The sequence below is a fragment of the Phyllostomus discolor genome, chromosome 5 (genome assembly GCF_004126475.2).
Source record: "Phyllostomus discolor isolate MPI-MPIP mPhyDis1 chromosome 5, mPhyDis1.pri.v3, whole genome shotgun sequence".
In the NCBI taxonomy this organism is placed as follows: domain Eukaryota; kingdom Metazoa; phylum Chordata; class Mammalia; order Chiroptera; family Phyllostomidae; genus Phyllostomus; species Phyllostomus discolor.
The window spans coordinates 117491434-117512640 of record NC_040907.2 but is presented as its reverse complement, the minus strand read 5'-3'; the positions used below and the strand labels follow the sequence as shown (position 1 = coordinate 117512640).

At 46.4% G+C, this 21207-nt stretch overlaps 1 protein-coding gene and 1 long non-coding RNA gene across 4 annotated transcripts in view; one reads left to right on the top strand and one right to left on the bottom strand.

Moving 5' to 3' along the window:
* Positions 1-235: 235 nt before the first annotated feature.
* The window catches only part of MAT1A (methionine adenosyltransferase 1A), a 22261-nt gene continuing 1289 nt past the window's right edge, over positions 236-21207 (bottom strand). The window contains exons 1-9 of one of the 2 annotated variants that reach the window (XM_036026743.1): positions 19967-19986; positions 18201-18278; positions 15341-15463; positions 11947-12059; positions 11369-11512; positions 6876-7094; positions 5565-5747; positions 5093-5226; positions 236-4522 (exon numbers count right to left, since the gene is read on the bottom strand). In XM_036026743.1, coding sequence (XP_035882636.1) covers positions 4420-4522; positions 5093-5226; positions 5565-5747; positions 6876-7094; positions 11369-11512; positions 11947-12059; positions 15341-15463; positions 18201-18278; positions 19967-19970 — 1101 coding nt within the window. In that variant the 5' untranslated portion in view covers positions 19971-19986 and the 3' untranslated portion in view covers positions 236-4419. Of the gene's footprint in view, positions 4523-5092; positions 5227-5564; positions 5748-6875; positions 7095-11368; positions 11513-11946; positions 12060-15340; positions 15464-18200; positions 18279-19966; positions 19987-21207 lie in introns of those variants that run through there. The other variant, XM_028512864.2, reaches the window with a different exon arrangement.
* The window catches only part of LOC118500799, a 27349-nt gene continuing 25244 nt past the window's right edge, over positions 19103-21207 (top strand). For both annotated transcript variants that reach the window (XR_004903380.1, XR_004903379.1), the window contains exon 1: positions 19103-19267. This is a non-coding gene — a long non-coding RNA (uncharacterized LOC118500799). The remainder of the gene's footprint in view (positions 19268-21207) is intronic.

The window sequence follows — 21207 nt, the reverse complement described above, 5'->3', positions numbered from 1 at the left end:
TTTGCAAGGTAAGCACAGGGGGCAGGAGAGACAGACACAACCTAGAAATCATTCTCTGATGTGATCAGTGCTGTAGTGAGTACCCATTCTGTGCCAGGACAGGTATGAAATGGCAAATAAAGCAGACAAAGCCAGACCTCAGGAATTTCTACTCTTGTGGTCAATAGGCATAAACAAGCAAGCACTGGCATCCCTCAAGAATTACTGTCTTTGACATGATAAATGACATATTTTATTCATTTCTAGCTGTTTATTACAGATATATAAACATGCAATTGATTTTTCAATATTTACCTTACATCCCAGAGGCTTGCTAAAGTTATTTATTAATTATAATGAGGCAAGCGGATTCTTCTGGCTTTTTTCTATATCTAATCAACTCATCTTTAAATGTTTTTTTGTTTTTCCCTATTCAATTTATGTATCTTTTTTTCCTGACCTTTTGCACTGAATGGCATTTCCAGTACAGTTGAAGAGATGTAGCAATATGGGGGATTTTTATATTACTTCTAATCTTCAAGGGAGAGCTTCTAACCATGAAATTTAGATTAAAAAAAGAATTACAGCCTTCAATAGCCCAGTACCAGATAAAGATGGTGTTGGGCATAGTTTATGGAGGATGTTTGAGAGTGCCTTTCTGCAGAGTGACTTGCAAGCTGAGACTGAAAGGATTCAGAGGAATACCTGTGAAGAGAAGGGAGGATGGGTAGGTGTGGAAGAAGTCATGAGAGGGATGGCCACCAAGGAGGTTAAAAAGGGAAACACATATTTATACATTTTGTTAAACACTGAACAAGAAACTAAAAATAGAATGGAATAGAAAAGGGAGGTTATCAAGGAAGGAGTTTTTCAGAAACGTAGGAGTGTTTTCCTGAAGTCTATAGGATAAGAGGGAGCACCCATTCAAAGAGAAAAGAGCATCACAGAGTGAATGGCATATGCAAAGGCCTAAGTAGGAATAGCTGGACCTGTTTGGGAAAGCCAAAGAAGGCAGGGAATCTGGAATGGGGGTGGGGAATGAAGCCCAGAACGAGGGTAAACTGATGGTCAATGGACAAGAACACAGGGTTGTCACAGCTTAGTCATGTCTCTTGACCTTTATTCAGAATGTATCAGAGACACTAAAGGATTCCAAATGGGATGGGGAATATGGCCATATTAACATTTTCTTGACCAGGTTTCCCTTTCCCAGGTCACCAATGACCTCCACGAGATGAAAGTCAGTGCACATTCTGAGGCCTCATGCATCTAACTCATCAGTACCATTTCACACCAGTGACCCCTCCTTCATCCTAGAAATGGTATCTTCTCCTGGCTTCCAAGGACACCCCCACTCTCCTGGCTTTCCTCCCACCCCCCTGGATGCTCCCTCTGCATCTTAACACTTGGGGCTTTACGGCTCAAAACTTGCTTTCAGTATTTGGCCTTTATGCCTATGGAGACCATTTATTTACCATGTTCCCCCACCGGCAAGCATTCCAGTGTGTTTCATGTGAGGTTTTTTGTTTGTATGAGTGTTTGAAAAATATGTACTATTTTCTAGGAAAAAGATTTCACTGTATAAACCATGTAGTGGCTTCTCAAGGCACAGATTCTATCTCAGACAAGACTCAGGAGCCCTCCTGCCTTTGGTTTTCTCCTCCTCTCTGCCACCCTTGAGGTCTTTCTGCACATCCGCCCTTCCTGGCACCCTAGGTCCACCTCTTTCATATCAGGATCTCCTCCCCTAGCCTTGCCCTCATCTGTACCGTGGCGATTCTCCAGAGGTGACTCCTGTCCCTACCGTGTGCTTGTAAGAAACAGTGCTGGTCCCACCTCCCTACCTGTTCTGTCCAGGCCCTCAGGACCACATCTCCAGAGGCTACTGCAGTGACAATTTTTAACAAAAATAACCATCTATTAATTCTCTTCACAGAACATGTGAAAAAGAAATGAACACCCATTTATAGGCTTGGCTCATCTCTCTGCAGACCAAACCCCTCATCCATTCCACTTATTCAACCATTTGACAAATATTGCCTGAGCACCCACCTCTTGTCAGCCTTACTGTGCATAACATGCAGGAAGAGGCAGGAGAATGAACCATAAACAAGAACTAAGAGCAGCAACAAATGGTGATCAGAGAGGATAGTCTGAAGACTAAGGAGCCACCTGACAGCCAAACTTCCTTGGTCACATTCCAAACCCTCTTTGGGCCTCAGGTTCTCCACATGTTAGTGGGTTTCTAGGACTATCTCAGTGGCAGTGTGGTACAGTATGACTGTGGCAGCATAGAAGCTGGTGCACAAGAAAACTCAATCCATGCTGGGTGAGCCCCACATGGCCAGGAACCAACCCCCCCTGTTTGGTGCACTGCCAAGGGGAGGACACCCACTATCCTGAGGAATGGAAGACCAGGTAATGCCACTTGAAGAGAAGGGTTTGTAGACAAAAATCAACTAGGCTCAGAGAGTTGCTCTGTGGGTCTTTATTCACTGTCCTAGAAAAACCAATATATATATAGGCTCTATATAAACAATGTTGACAGAAAAAGAGATCTTATTTCTCTAGGGGGTTGGGGATTTTCTCTTTGAATATAACCTGAGTAGAAGGACTCAGCCACCTTCAAAGCTGAGTCTCTCTCTCCTGAGAAGAACCAGAGACTTTCTGGGTAACTGGAAAGACCAGAGCTTCCTGTGTCATATGCAAACTCTAGAATTTTATGGTAATTTGGGCTTTTTCTTCTCTGGAGCAGCCTTTCTCCTGATAGAAAGAGATGCCCAAGGGTCTTTGTGTTTCAGGCCTAGGGCCCAGAAACAGGTGGTCTGCTCCCAGGTGAGGCATCTAGGGCTGCCTGTCACAGCCAGAACCAGCACCATGTGCCCCGGAAAGAAGCCCAGTCCCCAGGGCTCTCCTGGGGCCCTTGGCAGCCCCTACCTGAGCCTGTGGTCTGGGGAGCTGGAAAGAAGGTAGAGATGCTTCCTAGGCTGAGGACAGGTAAAGTGCATGGCAATGGATGGAAAAGCAGGTGAACATATAGCTTCTAAGACCCTATTGCACTGAGGATACTTCGGGTCCCTCAGAAGTAGACTCAGAAGCCACCTGGCAAAGGCAGAATCTCCCATGACATCTCAGCCAACTTGTCCACCACTAGGATTTAAGCCCTTCCCCCTAGGTCACCACTGAACCTTAGATATCTTGGTCTTGGGGCTGGCTTCTCTGGCAGGATGATCTGAGGAGCTCACCCACTTACTCTAACAGCAGAGATTGCAGGGCTATGAAAGGGCCAGAGGGAGAGAAAGACTTGAAGGACTCAGGGTTCCAGAGCCTTGTTTCAGGGGCTAGCCGCCTGTGCTAGGGCTTCTCCTACTCCAGGAAGCCGATGGGACTGGATTAGACTTGAATCACAGACCCCAGCCCTCTCATGAGGTCTTGCCCTTCATGTGCCTAAGTGGTCAGTGGCTGGGGTTATGTGGTTGCTTCTTAATTCCAAACTCCAGCCCAGCCAGCTCACTCTGAACTGTCTTCTGATATAAATGAGGCAAATAAACAGTCCTTTGTTTCTGTCCTCAATTTTCAGATCATTGCTCAGGGCACACCATTAGCCAGTGAGTCAATCCCCTAATTCCCAGCGACCTCAGGTCTTTAGGACAGAGGCCACAGCCTCACTTCAACCTGATTTGTCATTGCTCAGTCCTGTTTCTGGAGCAAGGATGGGTGGTCGAGTGGGGTCCAGACTCCTGGGTCAAAGCTCCTGGATTCATGTCTAGGCCCTGACACATGTGGCTGTGGGACCTTGTGAAAGTTACCTACACGTTCTGTGCTTCATTTCCCCATTTATAAACAGAGATAACAAAGGTGACACCTTATCATGTTGCAATGAAGAAGAAATGGCATCAGTGATTAGTTCAGACCCTTGCTTATTGTGGGTGCTTAGGCCATGGCAGCCCCTGTTCTTATGCTGACCAGAAGCCTGGTCTGGGAGGCTCTTTGTGAAGGCCCTGACTCAAGGCTCTGGCCAGAGATCTGGGAGATGCACTGACCTTGGCACATGCCAGGGGGTGGGGGTGTGTGGTCTGGGTCCAGGTTGTGGGGGAGGAGGGGGATTTTATTCTTGGTAAATTTTCTATTAAATTAACATCATCTTGTCTCAGGAAGAGGTAGGGGAACATCGTGACTGTCCTCACGAAGAGATCGAACCCTCAGCACCAGGAAGCTGCCTGCTTCCTGCCATTCATGATGATGACAGGATAGGGCTAAATCAGAGGGTCTAGGCCTTGCCCAGGAGGGATCAGTGGGGCAGGGGTAGGGGATAGGGCACTCTCTCTTGACCATAGTCAGCAGCTTTTGGTCTGGGAGAGCTGAGCGCCGGGAAACCTGGAGCAGAGGAATGGGGGCTCCCAGATGCCCCCAGGGCAAGGACAGGTCCAACTTCTCACTCTAAAATACAAGCTTTTTGGGAACCTCCCATGGGAATTCGCTTCTTCCAAAATGGCCGTAGCATGCAGTCTTCTGGTAGATGGGCTTCTTCAAATCCAAATCCCTGCATGTCCAGTAGAAGAAAGGGTCATTTTCAATGGAAAAGAAGCAGGGTTTCCTTCTCTGAATTTCAGGCATAAGAGTAATAGCCTATCACACTCACAATGCAATTTCTTGTAAGTTTCCTGTCTACTCTATATCATGTCTTATGGGGTGACTGTCACTGGCCCTTGAAAAGTAGGCTCAGCAGTACAGGAACAGCCCCATCGGGAACCAGAATTGCACTCTAGACTTGTGGTGCCTTTTTCCTCTGCATCCCACCAACCTGACCCAGACCAACATCAAGTCAGCAAGCTCCAGAAAACAGGGATGGTATTAGAAATGAGAACAGATGGGACTAGACTTGTCAACTGAATTCTTAGCCACTTGGCCTTATAATTATTTTCCCAAGACCTCCCACCTGGAGTCAGCATCTGCTGGGCCAGCAGGGATCTTACACAGCCCCCTCAACTTGAACACTACATTTGGGCTATGCATTGTGCTGGGCCAAGAACTCGAAGACCTTCCTGCTTGTTTCCCTTTCAGCTGAGCTGAGTGTGTGCTGCTACCAGTGAGTGCGAGGTGACATATTTACCTGACAATGACTCCAGGTCGAAGGTCAAAATTCTTGTTAACCACATCTAGCAGCTCTTTCTCTGTCTTCTGAGAGGTTCCGTAGGTGAAGATGGAAATGGACAGTGGCGTAGCCACCCCAATGGCATAGGAAACCTTCCAGAAGAGACCAGGGTCAGGGCTCAAAGCCTCTGAGCAGGGTCCTGCCCATCACAGAAATTTTCCTGTCCTCAGGAAGGGCAGCTAGAACCATGTACCAGGTACCTCTTGCCCAGCATGTTCTCCCCACCTGTCTGCCTAGAAATGCCTGCTGTCTTCATGGTGGGCAGTTTCTGTGCATGGCCCTCTCCCTGAAGATTTTATTCTCTGTCCCACATTTTCAGGGTATTGGCCATGGTGCCCAATGTGACACACACAGAGTCACATCCTTTGGCAAAGTATGTGGCCTTCCCATCAGAGCTGGTGAGGTCAGAGTGGTGTGGGGTCTTACCCACCTGCACAAGCACTCTCCGGCAGAGCCCTGCTTTCACCAGAGACTTGGCCACCCAGCGGGCAGCATAAGCTGCAGAGCGGTCCACCTTGGTGTAGTCCTTCCCAGAGAAGGCCCCGCCACCATGTGCCCCCCAGCCGCCATAGGTGTCCACGATAATCTTACGGCCAGTGACACCTGCATCCCCCTGCAGAGGGAAAGGAAGAAACAGAGGGAGGGTAGGATGAGAACCACAGACCCCACATGGCTGGACTGGGAGGACAGGTGCTGGAGCACTGTGAAGGCCGCTGGACTACACCTTGGAAAGTACCCTGCAGTTGCCTGGGGGCATGTTTCCAAGACTTCTTAGCTAGGATGCAGCCAGAAACCCTGGCTGTAATTCCAGATCAGTCACCGACCAGCTATAGAAGCCAGGTAGGCTGTCAGAGCCTTATCAGAAAGTACAAATGATGACCCATTCCCAATACCTTTGTTTTTATGAGTCAATCATAGTGGAGAAATCCAACTGCAGGAGGAAACTGTGTTGTAATCAACACACCCTTGGCTGTGGCCCTCGCTGGTACCACCCAGTAAATGGCATGTGGCTTGTTTCCTCACATGTCTGCTCTGTGCAACACCAGTCAGTAAAGGTGTTTTAAAAGGCTGCAGGGGCTCTATGTTAAATGATTTGAGAAAATTGCACACTATTCACCCCTGCTTGGAAATCCATCGTTCCCGCATATTTCTAGCCTTTGAGAGTCCTGCAGAAAATATAATGAACTTGAACTTTTTTTCAACATGTGTGTCTGCACAACATTTAGTCATAGGACCTGTTATGGGTGTTCTGCTCTGTGGCAACACATTCACCACTGAGATCCCTGGCAGAGGTCAGCAGCGTCACAGAAGTGCTATGCGAATCTCCACTTCCTCACTCCTGTGGGACAGGAAGAAGAGGGCAGCAGATGTCCACACATAATAAACTTTCCCATCTTGCTGCCCATAGGAGTTGAAGGTAACCTGTGGCAAAGACCTGGTACATGCCATCTGGTAAAAGTCAGTCATTTGCAACAGTAAGTTAGCACATTAACAGGTAAAGCAGTAACTGCTTGGGCAGGTATGACATCAAATGTGGGATGTCTGGAGTAGGAGGGGCAACACTAGTGGAAGAATCCTGGGGACATATCTCCAATACACAGCAAGCCTCACAGAGAGTGAGCTGACTTCGCATTTTGTCCAAGGCCAGACCGGGCGGAGTAACACAAAGGCCCCTCCTACAGTCTCTGTGCTTGGGGAGGTGACAGACAAATCAGGGCCTCATTCAGAGACCAGGGCACACCTGGGGACCACCAATGACAAACCGCCCACTGGGCTGAAGGTGGTAAATGGTGTCTTCATCCAGGTACTTGGCTGGCACCACAGCCCTGATCACTTTCTCCTTCAGGGCCTTGCGCATATCCTCCAGTGTTATGTCTTCGTTGTGCTGTACGGAGATGACAATGGTGTGGATGCGCACGGGGATGACTGCACCATTGTCCTGCATGTACTGAACTGTCACCTGTTGGTCAGAAGGGCAAGAGGACATGTCATGAGGCTGTGCCCTGAGTTGAGGATACATCGGTGCTAGGTACAGAGGCAGCAAGGGCTCCCAAGAACCAAGAGGCTCTCTTGTCTTCAAAGGGCCTTCAAAAAAGTTAATCAGGCACATGCTGGTGTTTGAATAGTTGCCCAGGGCTCTGGGATGACTGGGCATGAGGCATAAGCTATTCTCACCTGTGACCAAAATTATTTCCACTTGGGGACTTCGGTATTTATAATTTCCTCTCTATGACCCATGGGCCTCCTCTACTGCTATTTCAAAGGATCTAGGTACCAACAAATGTTCCCTGGCCAAAGCCCTCTCTTGACCCTCTATGGCCCAGGGTCAAGCTATCCTGGCTCCTTCTAAGGACACAGGAGTCTATGGGCCACATACCCGCTGTTCCAGCCTCTCAGTGGAGGAGCTCTGGAAGCATATAGAGCCAGCAGACTTCCTGGCTATGGGGACAAAGTGAGAGGGACTCAGGTCAGGGGAGCTGAGACAGAAGGAGTTCCAGTTGTGACTGCCAACTCTGGGTATTTTGGTAAATGAAAGAGAAGCAAAGAGCACCTTGAGGGATGGAACCTACCCACAGGACCCTTGCAGATCAGGCCACAGGCTCAGATCTAATATAACTTCCACCAGCACGGGCCAGTTCATGCCCATTCTGTGTATTATCAATTAATATCTAAGCCATTCTGGCAAGACAGGCATTATCAGTTATCTCCACTTTGCAAATGAGAAAAACAAGCCTATGAGAAGTGAAACAACTTGTCTAAGTCACATGCCAGTCTGTGAAAAGCCCAAGAGCCAAACCCTGTACTGCCTGATCTAAAAGCTCATGTCATTCCCATAGCAGCACAGAAAAAAATGCTTCTCCCCAGTGCCCTTCCCCCATCCTTTACTGATACCTCAGTGAGCATAAGGCCTGATGTCACAGTCTGGTCTGATTGAAACAAAGGAGAGCAGCCTGAGCACTCTGGACTTGCAGAGTGAGAGGGAAGGAGATGGCAGATGAGGCTGGGAAAAGAAACTAGTATTGACTCAGCATGCACTGTATGCTAGAAACCATACCAAAAGCTATGAGAAACTGTTACTAGCCCCATTTTAAAGACAAGAAAGCCAAGGTTTCAGAACATAAATGCCTAGGTCAATCTCACAGCCAGCAAAGCAGGCTCTGATCTGGAGCTGTATGGCTTGGTAGCTGGGGCTCTGAGGAGCTGGAGGCTGTCTCTCAAGACCCTCTTGGTCTATGCTGGAGCCACAGGCCCCATTGCTACCCAATCACTGTGAACCCACAAGAGTAGTGGCCACAGGGACTATGGAGTTTGTGGGGCCTGCAGGAGTGCAGCTATGCTAGATGGCCCTGGTGGAGACACAGGCTGGTAGTCACAGAACTTCTTCCCACCCTAGGGCATTGACAGGACCACGGGCCACAAGCAGTGCCTTCCTTCCTGGGCCTATGCCTGCAGCAAGGTCTCTGCAAACCCAAGGCACTCAGATGTCCACTGAACACTGGACTTGTGGGACTTGTGTCAGACTTACTCTGTCCTGCCTGCCCCACAGAGCAACAGGGTGGGGTCCAGAAAAAAGAAGAGAAAGAACCTTCCCACATGAAGCCTGACCCTTGTGAGATGGGCAGATGAGCAGAAACATCTGTGGACTTGGAGCAACCCTTAATTGCTTGGCTGTGCACACTCAGGGCCCTGTGAGAGGGGACAAGAGCTGGGGAGCTCCCAGAAAGGGAGGGCCTATGACTAGCTCTAGGACTAGATTTGCCCCTTGGGTAGCCTCAGGAAAAGGCTCACATCCTGAGGAGCTGCTGCTTCCCAACCTCCCACTTGGCTGCAAATCCTAAGCAGTGTCCTTGCAGGACCACAGAACTGTGGCAAAGCAAAGGGCTCCAGCATAGCTCTTATCTCATCATGTCAAGGGAAAAACACACCACAGAAATCACAACTTAGAAAGGGTACAAAAATAGCTTTCATGCTGCCACTCAGTTCTCCATATCAGCAGGAGGAATTTGTTCAGGTGGAAAGATTCATCCTGTTCACAGCCAACACTGGGTACATGATGAAAAATCCTTTACCGATATGGTAGAGAGAAGATGGCCTAGCAGTGGGCCCTGGCACAGGTCCACCATAGGGCAGCAGCCTGTGGGTCCAGGAACTGTCAGCAGAACCACACTGGCACTCTCTTGCCACCAGCTGGCTTGGGACCACCCTCGGCAGGGGAGCCAGGCACACTCTGGTAGCCAAAGTAGAGTTTTTAAGAGAATTCAGTGTATCCTTGCAGGAAGGGAAACCCTGAATGAGCCCACCCCTACCCTTGTCCTCCCTGGCTGCCTTCTCAGCTAGGAAACCTATTAGTAAGCAAAAAGAAGCCTTTATACTTCAGCTGGGCATACAGGTGGAGCTCCAGCCCTCATCTCACAAAGGGAAAAGGAAAGCTCAGTTGCTCCACTTCCTCCCATCCCTGTTCTGGGATTGCCTTTTCTGTCAACACAGCCCCACAACAGCCCCCAAACACAGCTCAAGTACAGGACGAGCAGGGCATGCCGACCTCTACATATACCTTCCTTCTGGCACCATCATGATCTCGCATTTGAGCTCTCCTACCCCATGACCTCAAACAACAGCTGGGGAATGCTGTTGATTCCACCCCACCTACTGTTGGGGCATGGAAATCACATCAGAAGTCCTAAGGAAGGGTTTCCTCTAGGCCACAAATGTGCTCCTTTGCCTCAGGTACAGCCAACACACCCCTTCCACCCTTTGTGGCCTTACACATAAGGTGAAAAGGACCCTAGTTTGTGCAGCCAGAGCAATGGATGAGTCACACGCATCATGCTGAGCTGTAAAGCCTCATGAGCTAAATTCCAAGTGCAGGGGCAAGAGAAGGCCCCATCCGGTGGTGCCCAGGGCAATCATGAGGAGGCGGGAACTTGGCTGACAAATGACAGACAGGTGGGAACCAGAGAACAAGCCTAGGTAATGTTCAAGGTGAGAGCACAGGGGCAAAGCACTAAGAAACAAGGGGGGCATGAGTAAACTAATATAGATTAAGCAAAGATTGAAGGAGGGGAGGCAGAGGAAGGCAATACTGAAAGACTGTAAAAGGCTCTGAATGTCAGAATAACAAGTGGGGTTTCCCTCTCCCCTGTAGAAAGCAGAAAGTTGTAGAAGAATCTGAGCAGATATTAGGAAATTCTAAGTGAATCCCAAAAGAAATTAACTGGAGTTTCCTGGCAGGAAAAATCCTTGGGAGGGCCGGGCAGGCCAGGCACTGCTCCTGGCCCTGGCTTGGGAAATGGGCTGGAGCAGAGGGGTGTGGAGCAGGGAACAGGGGAGGGGAGACAGGGCGCCTAGCAGCCCTAGGGGAGAGGTGGCCCTTCATGGAACTCCCCTCAGCTGAGGCAACAGTGCAGCAGCACACAGTGGGCTCTTGGGCACATTTGTTTGCAGGGTGAATGAAAAATGTGATTGGTGATTCAGACAGAGCTGCAGCTGAAAGATTTGGGTTTTGAGTGAGCTGAAGTGAAAATTGGATCCACTACCACATATAGAAGGGGAGAGAGTATGGAAGAAGCGCCAAGAAACTGTGGAAGAGGAACCCCAAGGAAAAGGGCCACCTGGGGCATCAGGGTTAAACAGGGAAGGCTGTGGACAGGGAAGGTGGACAGGTGGCCTCCAGGTGTCCTAATACTTGCATCTCCGTAGGCCTTCAAATACAGACTTCAGAGGGGATTTCAACCCTGCAGGGAGAAGCACGGTAAAGAGCCGAAGGGGCCAGAGTCAGAAACAGCAAAGATAAAGTGTTTTTATGAGAAACCAAGAAAAAGAGCCCCAGATAGAGGCAGAAAATCCTTGTTCAGGTGGCATTCGGGGCTTGTTTAGGATGTGGAGGCCTGTCTTTGTGGCAAGGCAGGGACCAAAAATTTGAAACCAGTTGAGAAGTGTGTGGCAGGGACTGGGGAATCATAAAACCAGAGTCAACACAGGCTAAGAAGGCAAAAAAAAATCTTAAAAAATTCTGTTAATTTTTTGGTTCTTTTGTAATTTTTTTTTTATAATAAGATGAGGAGAAAAAACATCTAGAGCTAAAGATTTTTCAAATAAAGTTATTTTCAAAATCAATAGTTCTTTGAGTATCCAGACTGAATATTTTGATCTTAATAGGAACAAGAATCAGGAGGATTTGGGGGTGCTTAAAGTGTATGTCTGGAGCTCCCAAGGAGTCAAAAAAAGACTCACCTGAGTCTTTGAGTCGGGCCTCAGCCAGGGCAGCACCCCAGAGCGTCGCAGGTCTGCCATCCGGGAGTTGAGTTTGTGAGCAAGGATGATGGTGAGGGGCATGCACTCTTCTGTCTCATCAGTGGCATAGCCAAACATCAAACCCTGTGGCAAGGGAGAGAACCAATTGAGCAACACCCGCTTTAGACACAGGACAACTTCCTTCAAATCCAAAGCTTTGCTGCACTTTGACATCTATTGGACACCTCATACAGGCACATTTGCACTGGGCATTTGTGGAGGGGAAGGCATGGTCCCTGATGCCCAAAACCCTCTACAAGGTGGAGACAAGCTCAAATCCACACCAGCAACCACAGCCTTCCACAGCCAGTTGGGTCCTTGAGTTGCTGCCCTGATGTAGGGGTATGCAGCTCACTCCAGGCATGTGCCTCCCTACAATCCTCTAGGATGAGGGGTCACCGCACAGTATGGTTAATCCATTATTCAGGAACTTCCCCAGCACATGTCAGGGCCAGGGCCAAGAGATGTTGAACTGCATGGATGTCCTGACCCAGCGCCCATGCTCAGTGCTCAGTTACCTGATCTCCGGCCCCAACATCCTCTTCGTTTCTATCTAGATGAACACACTGGGCAATATCTGGGGACTGCTGCTCCAAAGCCACCAGCACATTGCAGGTCTTGAAGTCAAAGCCTAGGCAGAAGAGAAAACAGGCCTGAGTGGGAGCACATGTCAGACACAGGGTGGCTGTGAGCTCCCCCGGTGGACTGTTCCATTCTTGACATGGCATTTAGTGCTGCAGAGGTGGTCTCTAACTAGCTGGGGTCTGTCAGGGCCCAGGGCTGATGCCTGGAATGGGGAAGGCCATGTATACTTACCATGAGGTAACATTCTTTAGTTAGAGAAAATTCTGCACTGTGCATTTTACTGGATTAAATTACACCTTGATTAGAAATTATGTCCTACACAGAACTGCTGTATACATACAAACCAGATAACAGCTACAGCTGCTTTAGCTGATAAGAAGGTGGGTGACTCATGGCCCTGCACCCTTGGGCTCTCCCACAGGCACCTCCAAGGACCCAGGTTGAAAATTACTAAACTGAGTGAAAACCCAGAGCCCTTCTAACACTGCCATTCAGAAGCCCAGGTATGAGCCAAATTTAAGTACAGACAGTCCCTGACTTATAATGCTTTGATTTAGGATTTTCCAAGTGTATGGTGTTGCCTAAGTGATATGCATTTAATAGAAACCATACTTCAAATTTTGAATTTTGATCTTTTCTTGGGTTATCATTATTCAGTATGATATAATCTCATGAAGCTGGACAGGAGCAGCAAGGCTCAGTCTCAATCAGCCACATGGTCACCAGGGTAAACAACCCATATTTTACAGTGTAGTCACGGCATTAGATGATTTTTGCCAACTGCAGGCTAATGCAAGTGTTCTGAGCACATATAAGGCAGGCTTGGCTAAACTGTGATGTTCATAGTTTAGGTATATTAAGTACATTTTTGACTTATGATATTTTCAAGTTATGAAGGGGTTATCAGGATGTTACCCCATCATAATTCAAAGAGCATGTGTATTAAACATACTGAACAAATAAAGTGTGCATGAACTACTCAGAGAAGCTCCCAGAGTCAGAGTCCTCTGATCCTGAGATTCTGAGCCAAAGGAAGAAGCACATATCTGGAGGCTGAGGCCCTGTCTGCCCATCCCCACAGCTCAGGCACAGAGATGGGAGCTGATCCTGCCCAGACCAGGTGCAGCAGCCTGGGGACTGGGTCAGGGAAGTCTGGGCTCACAGCAGCCCAGTCCAAGGCACCCCAGGAGGGAGTGCTGTGCACAGACACTGAGTTCTTCTACCTGTTGGTCCTCCAACTGTGCAGGCCTCAGCTTAGGGACTGTGTGAATGGGGAGCTAAAGCAAACAGGGGCCCACCACAGGGTCTAGTGTTAGTGACAAGCTGACTAACTGGTACCTCCTTTCTAGTCTATTCTCTTACCTATGGTGCTAATGGGCTAACTAAAGCAAGCAAGCAAATAAACCAACAAACTCAGATCCAACCCATGTACATGCTTCAAGTGAGGACCTACTGCCCAATGAAGTAAACCTGAACTCCTCAGTTTCACCTTGCCCCTGCCAGATGGACTCTGTCAGCCAACATGAACTTGGGTGTAGCCTTAAAGACAACATGCTCTTCTACCTCCCCCATGTCTCTCTGCCTAGAATACTCCTCCTCCAACTCCCCGTTCCCACACACCCCAATCAGATAGCTTTCAGTCAATATCTCTGGACCCTCCCACAGCTCTTCCTTGTTCACTATGCCACCAACTCCCTACTGGGCACCTTGTGCTGTGCCATCTGATGCCAGGTAGTGCCCCCACTCTGGGAATATCAGGTTACCTCTGTCCTGGGCTGCCTCCTGCTCCCAGTGAATGTTTTTGAAGGCACAAACTAATGAACAACCTTGAGAGAACTGCCAAAGACTCACCAATTTTCATTAAATATTTTGCATTTTGTCTAATCACTCTGTCTAAATAATGAATCTTCTTAATGCTAAAAATCAATCAAGGGCTTCAAGTGATTTGGAAAAATGTAGTTTGGGGAACTAAAGGAAGAAGCAGGGCTTGGAAAGGGCAGTGAGCCCAGGGGCTCAGCAGCAAACCACCATGAGGAGCAGTGAGCCTGTGTCCTTGCTACAGTGGCCATTCATGCACATGGGGCCTCTTTGGTGCAGGCATATGGACAGCTCAGCACATGGAAGCGTTAGCCAACAGCAGAGCTTTGTCCTTTCTAGGCCTGGGGATGCTATCTCCTGGGGAATTTTCCTGATCCCTAACAGAACAAAGTGTGCTCTTGAATAAGGTTTGAATGTATGGTAGAACAGGGTGGAGGCTTGGCATGGCCACATACCAGGAAGCTGCTGATCTGGGACAATGTGTTGCCTATATGAATGCCCCATGTCCTAGCTAGGAGAACTGACCTGCACTCACTGGTTCTCTTCCCAGTGATTCTTGTGTAACATCCAACACTTGCACATGTTCAGGTGAGTCAGAAGGTGGCACCACCAAGCATGTGTCTGTGCCTCAAACAATGAACAGCTCTCTCACTTATAAATGTGTGGCATGTCATCCCTGCATGCCCTGACCCAAAAAGATGCCACACATCACCTTAAATGAGAAGTAAGTGGGGTGTCAGTAGGCACTGGCTCCCAGCAGCTAGCCCTCACGCCTGTCCTTTGATGCCCCTCTACAGGGACACCTCACTGGCCTACCCACTCACAGGGCCCTCTGTTCCTTCCAGCTCTCATCCATGGCTGACCACAGTGCTCCTCCCGCATTCCTTACAGGACCTGTGCTGTAGACTCCTTCACTGCCTGCCACTGGTGCCAACCTGGGCCAGCATGCCTCCTTTGCCTGCTCAGTACCAGTTCTGAATTGTCATCTTCTTGTCTATAATATGAAGCAGCATAGTATAGCAGAAAGCACAGGAGTCCCAAATGGGGCAGCCATGTACTGTACTGATCATGTCCTCTTAAGTTACTTACATCTTTAAGCCTCAATTTCCTTATCTGCATAAGAAGTATAGCAGGGTCCCTCAAACAGTTAAGTTCAATGACATGTACAAAGAGACCATCACAGTGCCCAGCAGAGGAGAGGACCCCAGCAGAGGGCAGCTTCTTTTCCTCACAGCTTCTTTCTTTCCAAAGCTCCAAGAAGGCAGGACATTGAACAAGACCATAGTTAACAATGGATGGACACAGACTCCTCAATGGGGCACCGTCACCTGGTCTGCCATTCTGTTGTAGGAGACTTCGACTGCTGGTCCCTGATAGGCAGACATAGGAATGTTTTCACCCTGGTGATACATGCACTTTCAGAAGACTCAGAGCCTCCAGTGGGACTCAGCATCGGGGGCTCTCTCAGCAGGGACCAACATGTATTCAGAGCAGGGGTCCTGTCCTTACCCTTGGCAGAGTCATCGTAGCCAATGTGTTTGATGGTGTCTCTCACCACTCGCTGGTAGTCCACTGTGGCCATGGAGGTGATCTCCCCACATAGCAGCACCATGCCTGTCTTACACACTGTCTCTGGAAGGGAAGGAGGAAAGGTAGTGGCCACGTGCCAGCAGTGCTGATAAAGAGAATCACAGAGAACCTTACCAGGAATAGATTCTAGACAGAAAATAATGCTAATAAAAAGAGTGAATTCCAGCACAGTTGGTGACCATCTTCAAATATCTGGAGAACTACATTTTGAAAAGAATTGATTGCACTTGAGTTTTCATAGCAAGTACTTACTACTTGTGTGATCTTGAACAACTTACTTAGCTTCTCTCTGTTTCCTCAACTCTTAGGTGAAAATAATAATAAGACTGCAGTGCGGATTAAAATGAGACAATGATTGTATGTTGTTATCATAAATAATGAGGTCAAGATTTCCGACCAAGATGGAGATGTCGGTAGACACACTGTGCCTCCTTGCAGAACCAAAAGAAGGACAACAACAATTTAAAAACAACAACAAAAAAAACAACCAAAGCCGACAGAAAATCGAACTGTATGAAAGTCTGACAACCAAGGAGTTAAAGAAGAGACACTCATCCAGACCAGTAGGAGGGGTGAAGACAGGCACGCAGAGAGGATTTGAGGCAAGGCAGCAGCTGGCAAAGTGGGCAGTCCCACATTCACACGCAGATAAACGGAGAGGAACAACTGGGGAGTGAGGCAGACCACACAATCCAGGGTTCCAGTGCAGGGAAATAAAGCCTCAAACCACTGACTGAAAACACCTGTGGAGGTTGTGGCGGTAGCAGGAGAAACTCCCAGCCTCACAGGAGAGTTTGTTGGAGAGAACCACAGGGTCCTAGAATGTACACAAGCCCACACACCTGGGAATCAGCATCAGAAGGGCTCAATTTGATTGTGTGAAGCACAGGAAGTGACTGAAATCTGGCAGAGAGTGGAGCAAAGGCCATAGTTCCCTCTTGGAACCCTGCCCCACATACAGCCTCACAATGCAGCAACGTGGGTTGCCCTGCCCTGGTGGACACCTAAGGCTCCGCCCCTCACTATGTAACAGGCTCATCAAGACAAAAAAAAGGCTCAAACGAAAGAACAGATCAAAGCACCAGAAAAAATACATTAAGTGATGAAGAGATACCCAACATATCAGATGCACAAAACACTGGTGATCAGGATGCTCACAGGATTGGTTGAATTTGGTCGCAAATTAGATGAAAAAAATGAAGGCTATGCTAAGTGAAATAAAGAAAAATGTACAGGGAACCAATAGTGATGGGAAGGAAACTAGGATTCAAATCAACGGTGTGGACCAGAAGGAAGGAATAAACATTCAACCAGAAAAGAATGAAGAAATAAAAGTTCAAAAAAAAAAAAAAAAGGGGGGGAGGGGAGAGGCTTAGGAACCTCCAGGACATCTTTAAATGTTCCAACATCTGAATTATATGGGTTCCAGAAGGAGAAGAGGAAGAGTAACAAGTGGAAAAATTATTTTGAACAAATAACAAAGGAGAACTTCTCCAATCTGGTGAAGGAAATAGACTTCCAGGAAGTCCAGGAAGCTCAGAGGGTCCCAAAGAAGTTGGACCCAAGGAGAAACATACCAAGGCACATCATAATTACATTACCCAAGAATAAAAATAAGGAGAGAATCCTAGAAGCAACAAGAGAAAGGGAGACAGTTACCTACAAAGGAGTTCCTATCAGCCTGTCAGCTGATTTCTCAACAGAGATCTTACAGGCAAGAAGGGGCTGGAAAGAAGTACTCCAAGCCATGAAAGACAAGGACCTACATCCAAGATTGCTCTATCCAGTAAAGCTTTCATTTAGAATGGAAGGGCAGATAAAGTGCTTCTCAGATAAAGTCAAGTTAAAGGAGTTCATCATCACCAAGCCTTTATTATATGAAATGTTAAAAGGATTTATCTAAGAAAAAGAAGATGAAATCTATGAATAGTAAATGACAACAAACTCACAACTATCAACAACTGAACCTAAAACAAAAACAAACTAAGCAAACAACTAGAAGAGGAAGTTAATTATAGAAATGGAGATAACTTGGAAGGTTATCAGTGGGCAGGGGGAGAGGGGAAAATGCGGGGAAAGGTACAGGGAATAAGAAGCATAATTGATAGGTACAAAATAGGCAGGAGGATATTAAGAATAGTATGGGAAATGGAGAAGCTGAAGAACTTATGTGTATGACCCATAGACATGAACTAAGTGGGGAGAATGCTGGAGACAGGGGGGTACAGGGCAGAGGGGTTAAAGGGGAGAAAAAATGGGACAACTGTAATAGCATAATCAATAAAATATACTTTAAAAGAAAAGAATGAAGTTGACATATCTGGAGCTCTTCCACTCCTTTACTGCTAAAACTCACTTGCAGGATTTAGGGAGTGAGATCCTGAGCAAAAAATAAAGGCAGGCCAGCCTTGTCTTCAGCTGTTTACAGAGATGCTAGGGTGAAGTCTAACCTCAGAGAGACATAGGGTCCTAGTACTTATATAGGGGCTAGGATGGCACTGGAGAAGGAAAGGTTGCTCTGTGCAGCAGACAGTGCAGGGCACCGACAGTGAAGAGAGCGAGGCTGTGTGTGGTCTCCATGGTACGCACGACTACTTGTGACCTTGGCCAAGACCCCGATTCAGCTATTTCCACTACCCCCATAGTAAAATGAGAGAAGTAGACTTAATCACCCCTGTTGCCCTCCCAACTCCCTGCTGAGATGGGAGCTTCAACACAGGCAAAAGGTTCCAGCTCAACAACTCATGTCTCTTGCAGGAGGGGCTCAGGCGTTTCTTACCACAGGCCACCTTGGCATTGGGGTCCTGCTTGAGGTGGGCATCTAGCACTGCATCACTGATCTGATCACAAATCTTGTCTGGAAAGGAACGAACATGTGTAAGAATCACAGAAATACTAGGTATAACAAACCATTACAAATATGTTGTCAGTTTATATAACAAATCTACCTAAGAGGATACTTTTTAAAAATGTTTGAAATTTTTTTGAATTTCTTGTTGTGTCTGCCTACTTTTGTATGATGTATAAAATCATAGTATTCTTTAAAAAAAAAAGAAAGACACACATTCTTCAAACTAAAAAGTCTCTCATTCCTCAACATATCCCTTTTAATTCTAAGGTCTAGAAAAGTCCTGTATATAGAAGCTAAAGTAGTCAATAACATCAGTGAGATCAGGTGCCAAGATGTAAAATCAGAAGGGACATGCAGATGCACTGTACTACAAGTTCCACAAGATGCAGTCTGTGGCTATAAAACACCATGCCTAGTTCCATGACTCTACCCAGAAGGACTCTGTGAGAGAACATCTGTATATCACTACTGTTTTGCAAACCATTTCCACAAGCAGCTCTCCCATCCTCCCACAATCACTCAGTCTTCTAAAGCCTAGGTATTCTAATAGCTGGTTTTGACCTCCTCAGTCAGTCAAGGTGGTACTGACAACAGTTCAGCATGAGCTGGCATTTGACCTTGTTCTGTATTTGCCTTAAAAGCTCTACATAGATGAGCATGTAGACCACTCAACAGCACTGTGGAAAAATCTGTTCTTGCTTTGGGGTTATGTGAACTGCCAAGGTTCACAAATTCAGAAATAAAGGTGACATCTATTTACACATACTACATTCATTTAGTGTTCAAAATAACCAGAGTCTGCTCTTAGTAAATTAATACGATTTATTCCAGAATTATTGAGATATATTTGGTCTATGAAAACTTTGCATATAATTAACATATACAATGTGGTGAGTTTGGATGTATGCATGCACTCGTGTTACCATCATCAGATCAAGGTAACAAACATATCTATCACCTCTGAAAGTTTCCATGTGTTTCTCTTATTTTTTAAAGTTTTTAAGTTAAGAATTTGGATCCAGAATCAAGTAGTTCTCTCACAAGCACATATTAATTCTATAATTTAAAATGTTAATTTGTCATTAAAGGTGAACTCCCCAATTTTTCCTTCCAGAAAGTGGTATTAAATATATGGTTGCACCTAAAGGGTATTATGCTAAGTCAGACAGAGAAAGACAAAAACCATGTGATTTCACCAATATCTGGAATCTAAAAACAAAATAAACAAACAAAACAGAAACAAACTCATAGATACAGAGAACAAACTGATGGTTGCCACAAGGGAGGGCAGCTAGGGTATTGGGTAAAAAGGGGGTAGGGGTTAAGAAGTACAAATTGGTAGTAACTTGACATGGGGATGTAAAGTACAGTATAGGGAATATAGTAATAGGGAACTATTAATATTGTAACAATTATGTATGCTGTCAGATGGGTACTAGACTTATTGGGGTGATCATTTTGTAAGCTATATAAATGTTTAACCACTATGCAATACACTTGAAACTAATATAATATTGAATGTCAACTGCAATTGAAAAATTTAAAAAGAGAAAAAAACACACATTTGAGTTTTTCTATCTATCCACCCACAATGGCAGATCTGGTTGTAAATCTAAGTTTATATGAGTCCACAGCCTCTGCGTACCCCTACTAATGCAGACCTCTCACAGCTCAAACACCCACTTTAGGCTTACTCATCAGGACTCTTAGGAGCTACTCACATGCTGATCATGATGACTCTACTTGTTGAAAGGACACAGGTCACATGGCCCCAGTGCACACAGGGAAATGGGATAAAGGATATTAGGGATAAAGCTGGAGTCGAGCAAGGGTATCAAGTTAGCTTGACAGACTAAGACGTCATCTAAGGAGGCCCTTCAGAACTGTTTCTTTAGGCTTTGGAAATTTTTATCACTGTCACTTAGTAGCCTTAAGATAGTCAATAGTTAGTTTTTTTGGAAGTTAAAAAAGAAGCATTAATTTTATATTTTTGGTGGAGAGGAATTTAGCACTGGAATAACAAGCAGAAAGTCACCAAACCTTAGTGAAAACTGACTTAGTTATGAGGACAGTTAATTTTTACTGGCAAGTGAAAGAATCAGACAAACCAAAGGTCTGCTGTTCAGCAGAGAAAACAACCGATTGGCTGGAATTTTCCTTTTCTGTCCATTGAGCACATTGCTGTCTGTACCATGGGAACACTGGCTACTTCAGGCCAAAACAACCCACTTCCTCTAGGCGTAGCAAACCCCAACCTATACATGGCCTTCAAAAGCCAGGGAGCTGTCCAGAATTTGCCAGACATAGCAATGGATCTGAGATTTTGAGTACAGTGAACCTATAAACTTTATAAAACTATGTATAATAAAAGAGGCTATTTACATTGAATTCAGGTAAGTCACTTACAAAACCCAAGGTTTCCCAACAGTGGCACTATTGACCTTTGGGGCCAGAAAATTCTTTGTTGTGGGGGGATGGTCTTGTGCATGCAAGGCATTCAGAAACACGTCCAGCCTCTACCCACCGAATGGCCGTATATCAATCCCCTTCCATAGTTCTGACAACCAAAAATGTTTCTAGACGTTCTGAAATATCCTTAGGTGAAAAGAGACAAAATTGCCCCTGTTGAGAACCACTGACTAAAACATATGGAAGGAGTAGTGTATTTTGAGATGTGTAATGATGAGTTACAAGGTACGGAAGTTAAATCTCTTTGAGAAAGAACAAGAATGAGGAGGATGAAGAAAAAAGGTAGACTTGGTGGTAAGTTACCCAAAACTTCAACTACTCAAATGAATTTTGAAGAAGCATTTAAATACATAAATCAGTGTGTCTATCCCCCTGGAGTTTTCCTAGAACAATGGTGTCAAAGTGTGTTTCCCACACAAACAGCAGATTGGGAACCTACTAAAAATGCAGATTCTCGAGCCTCATC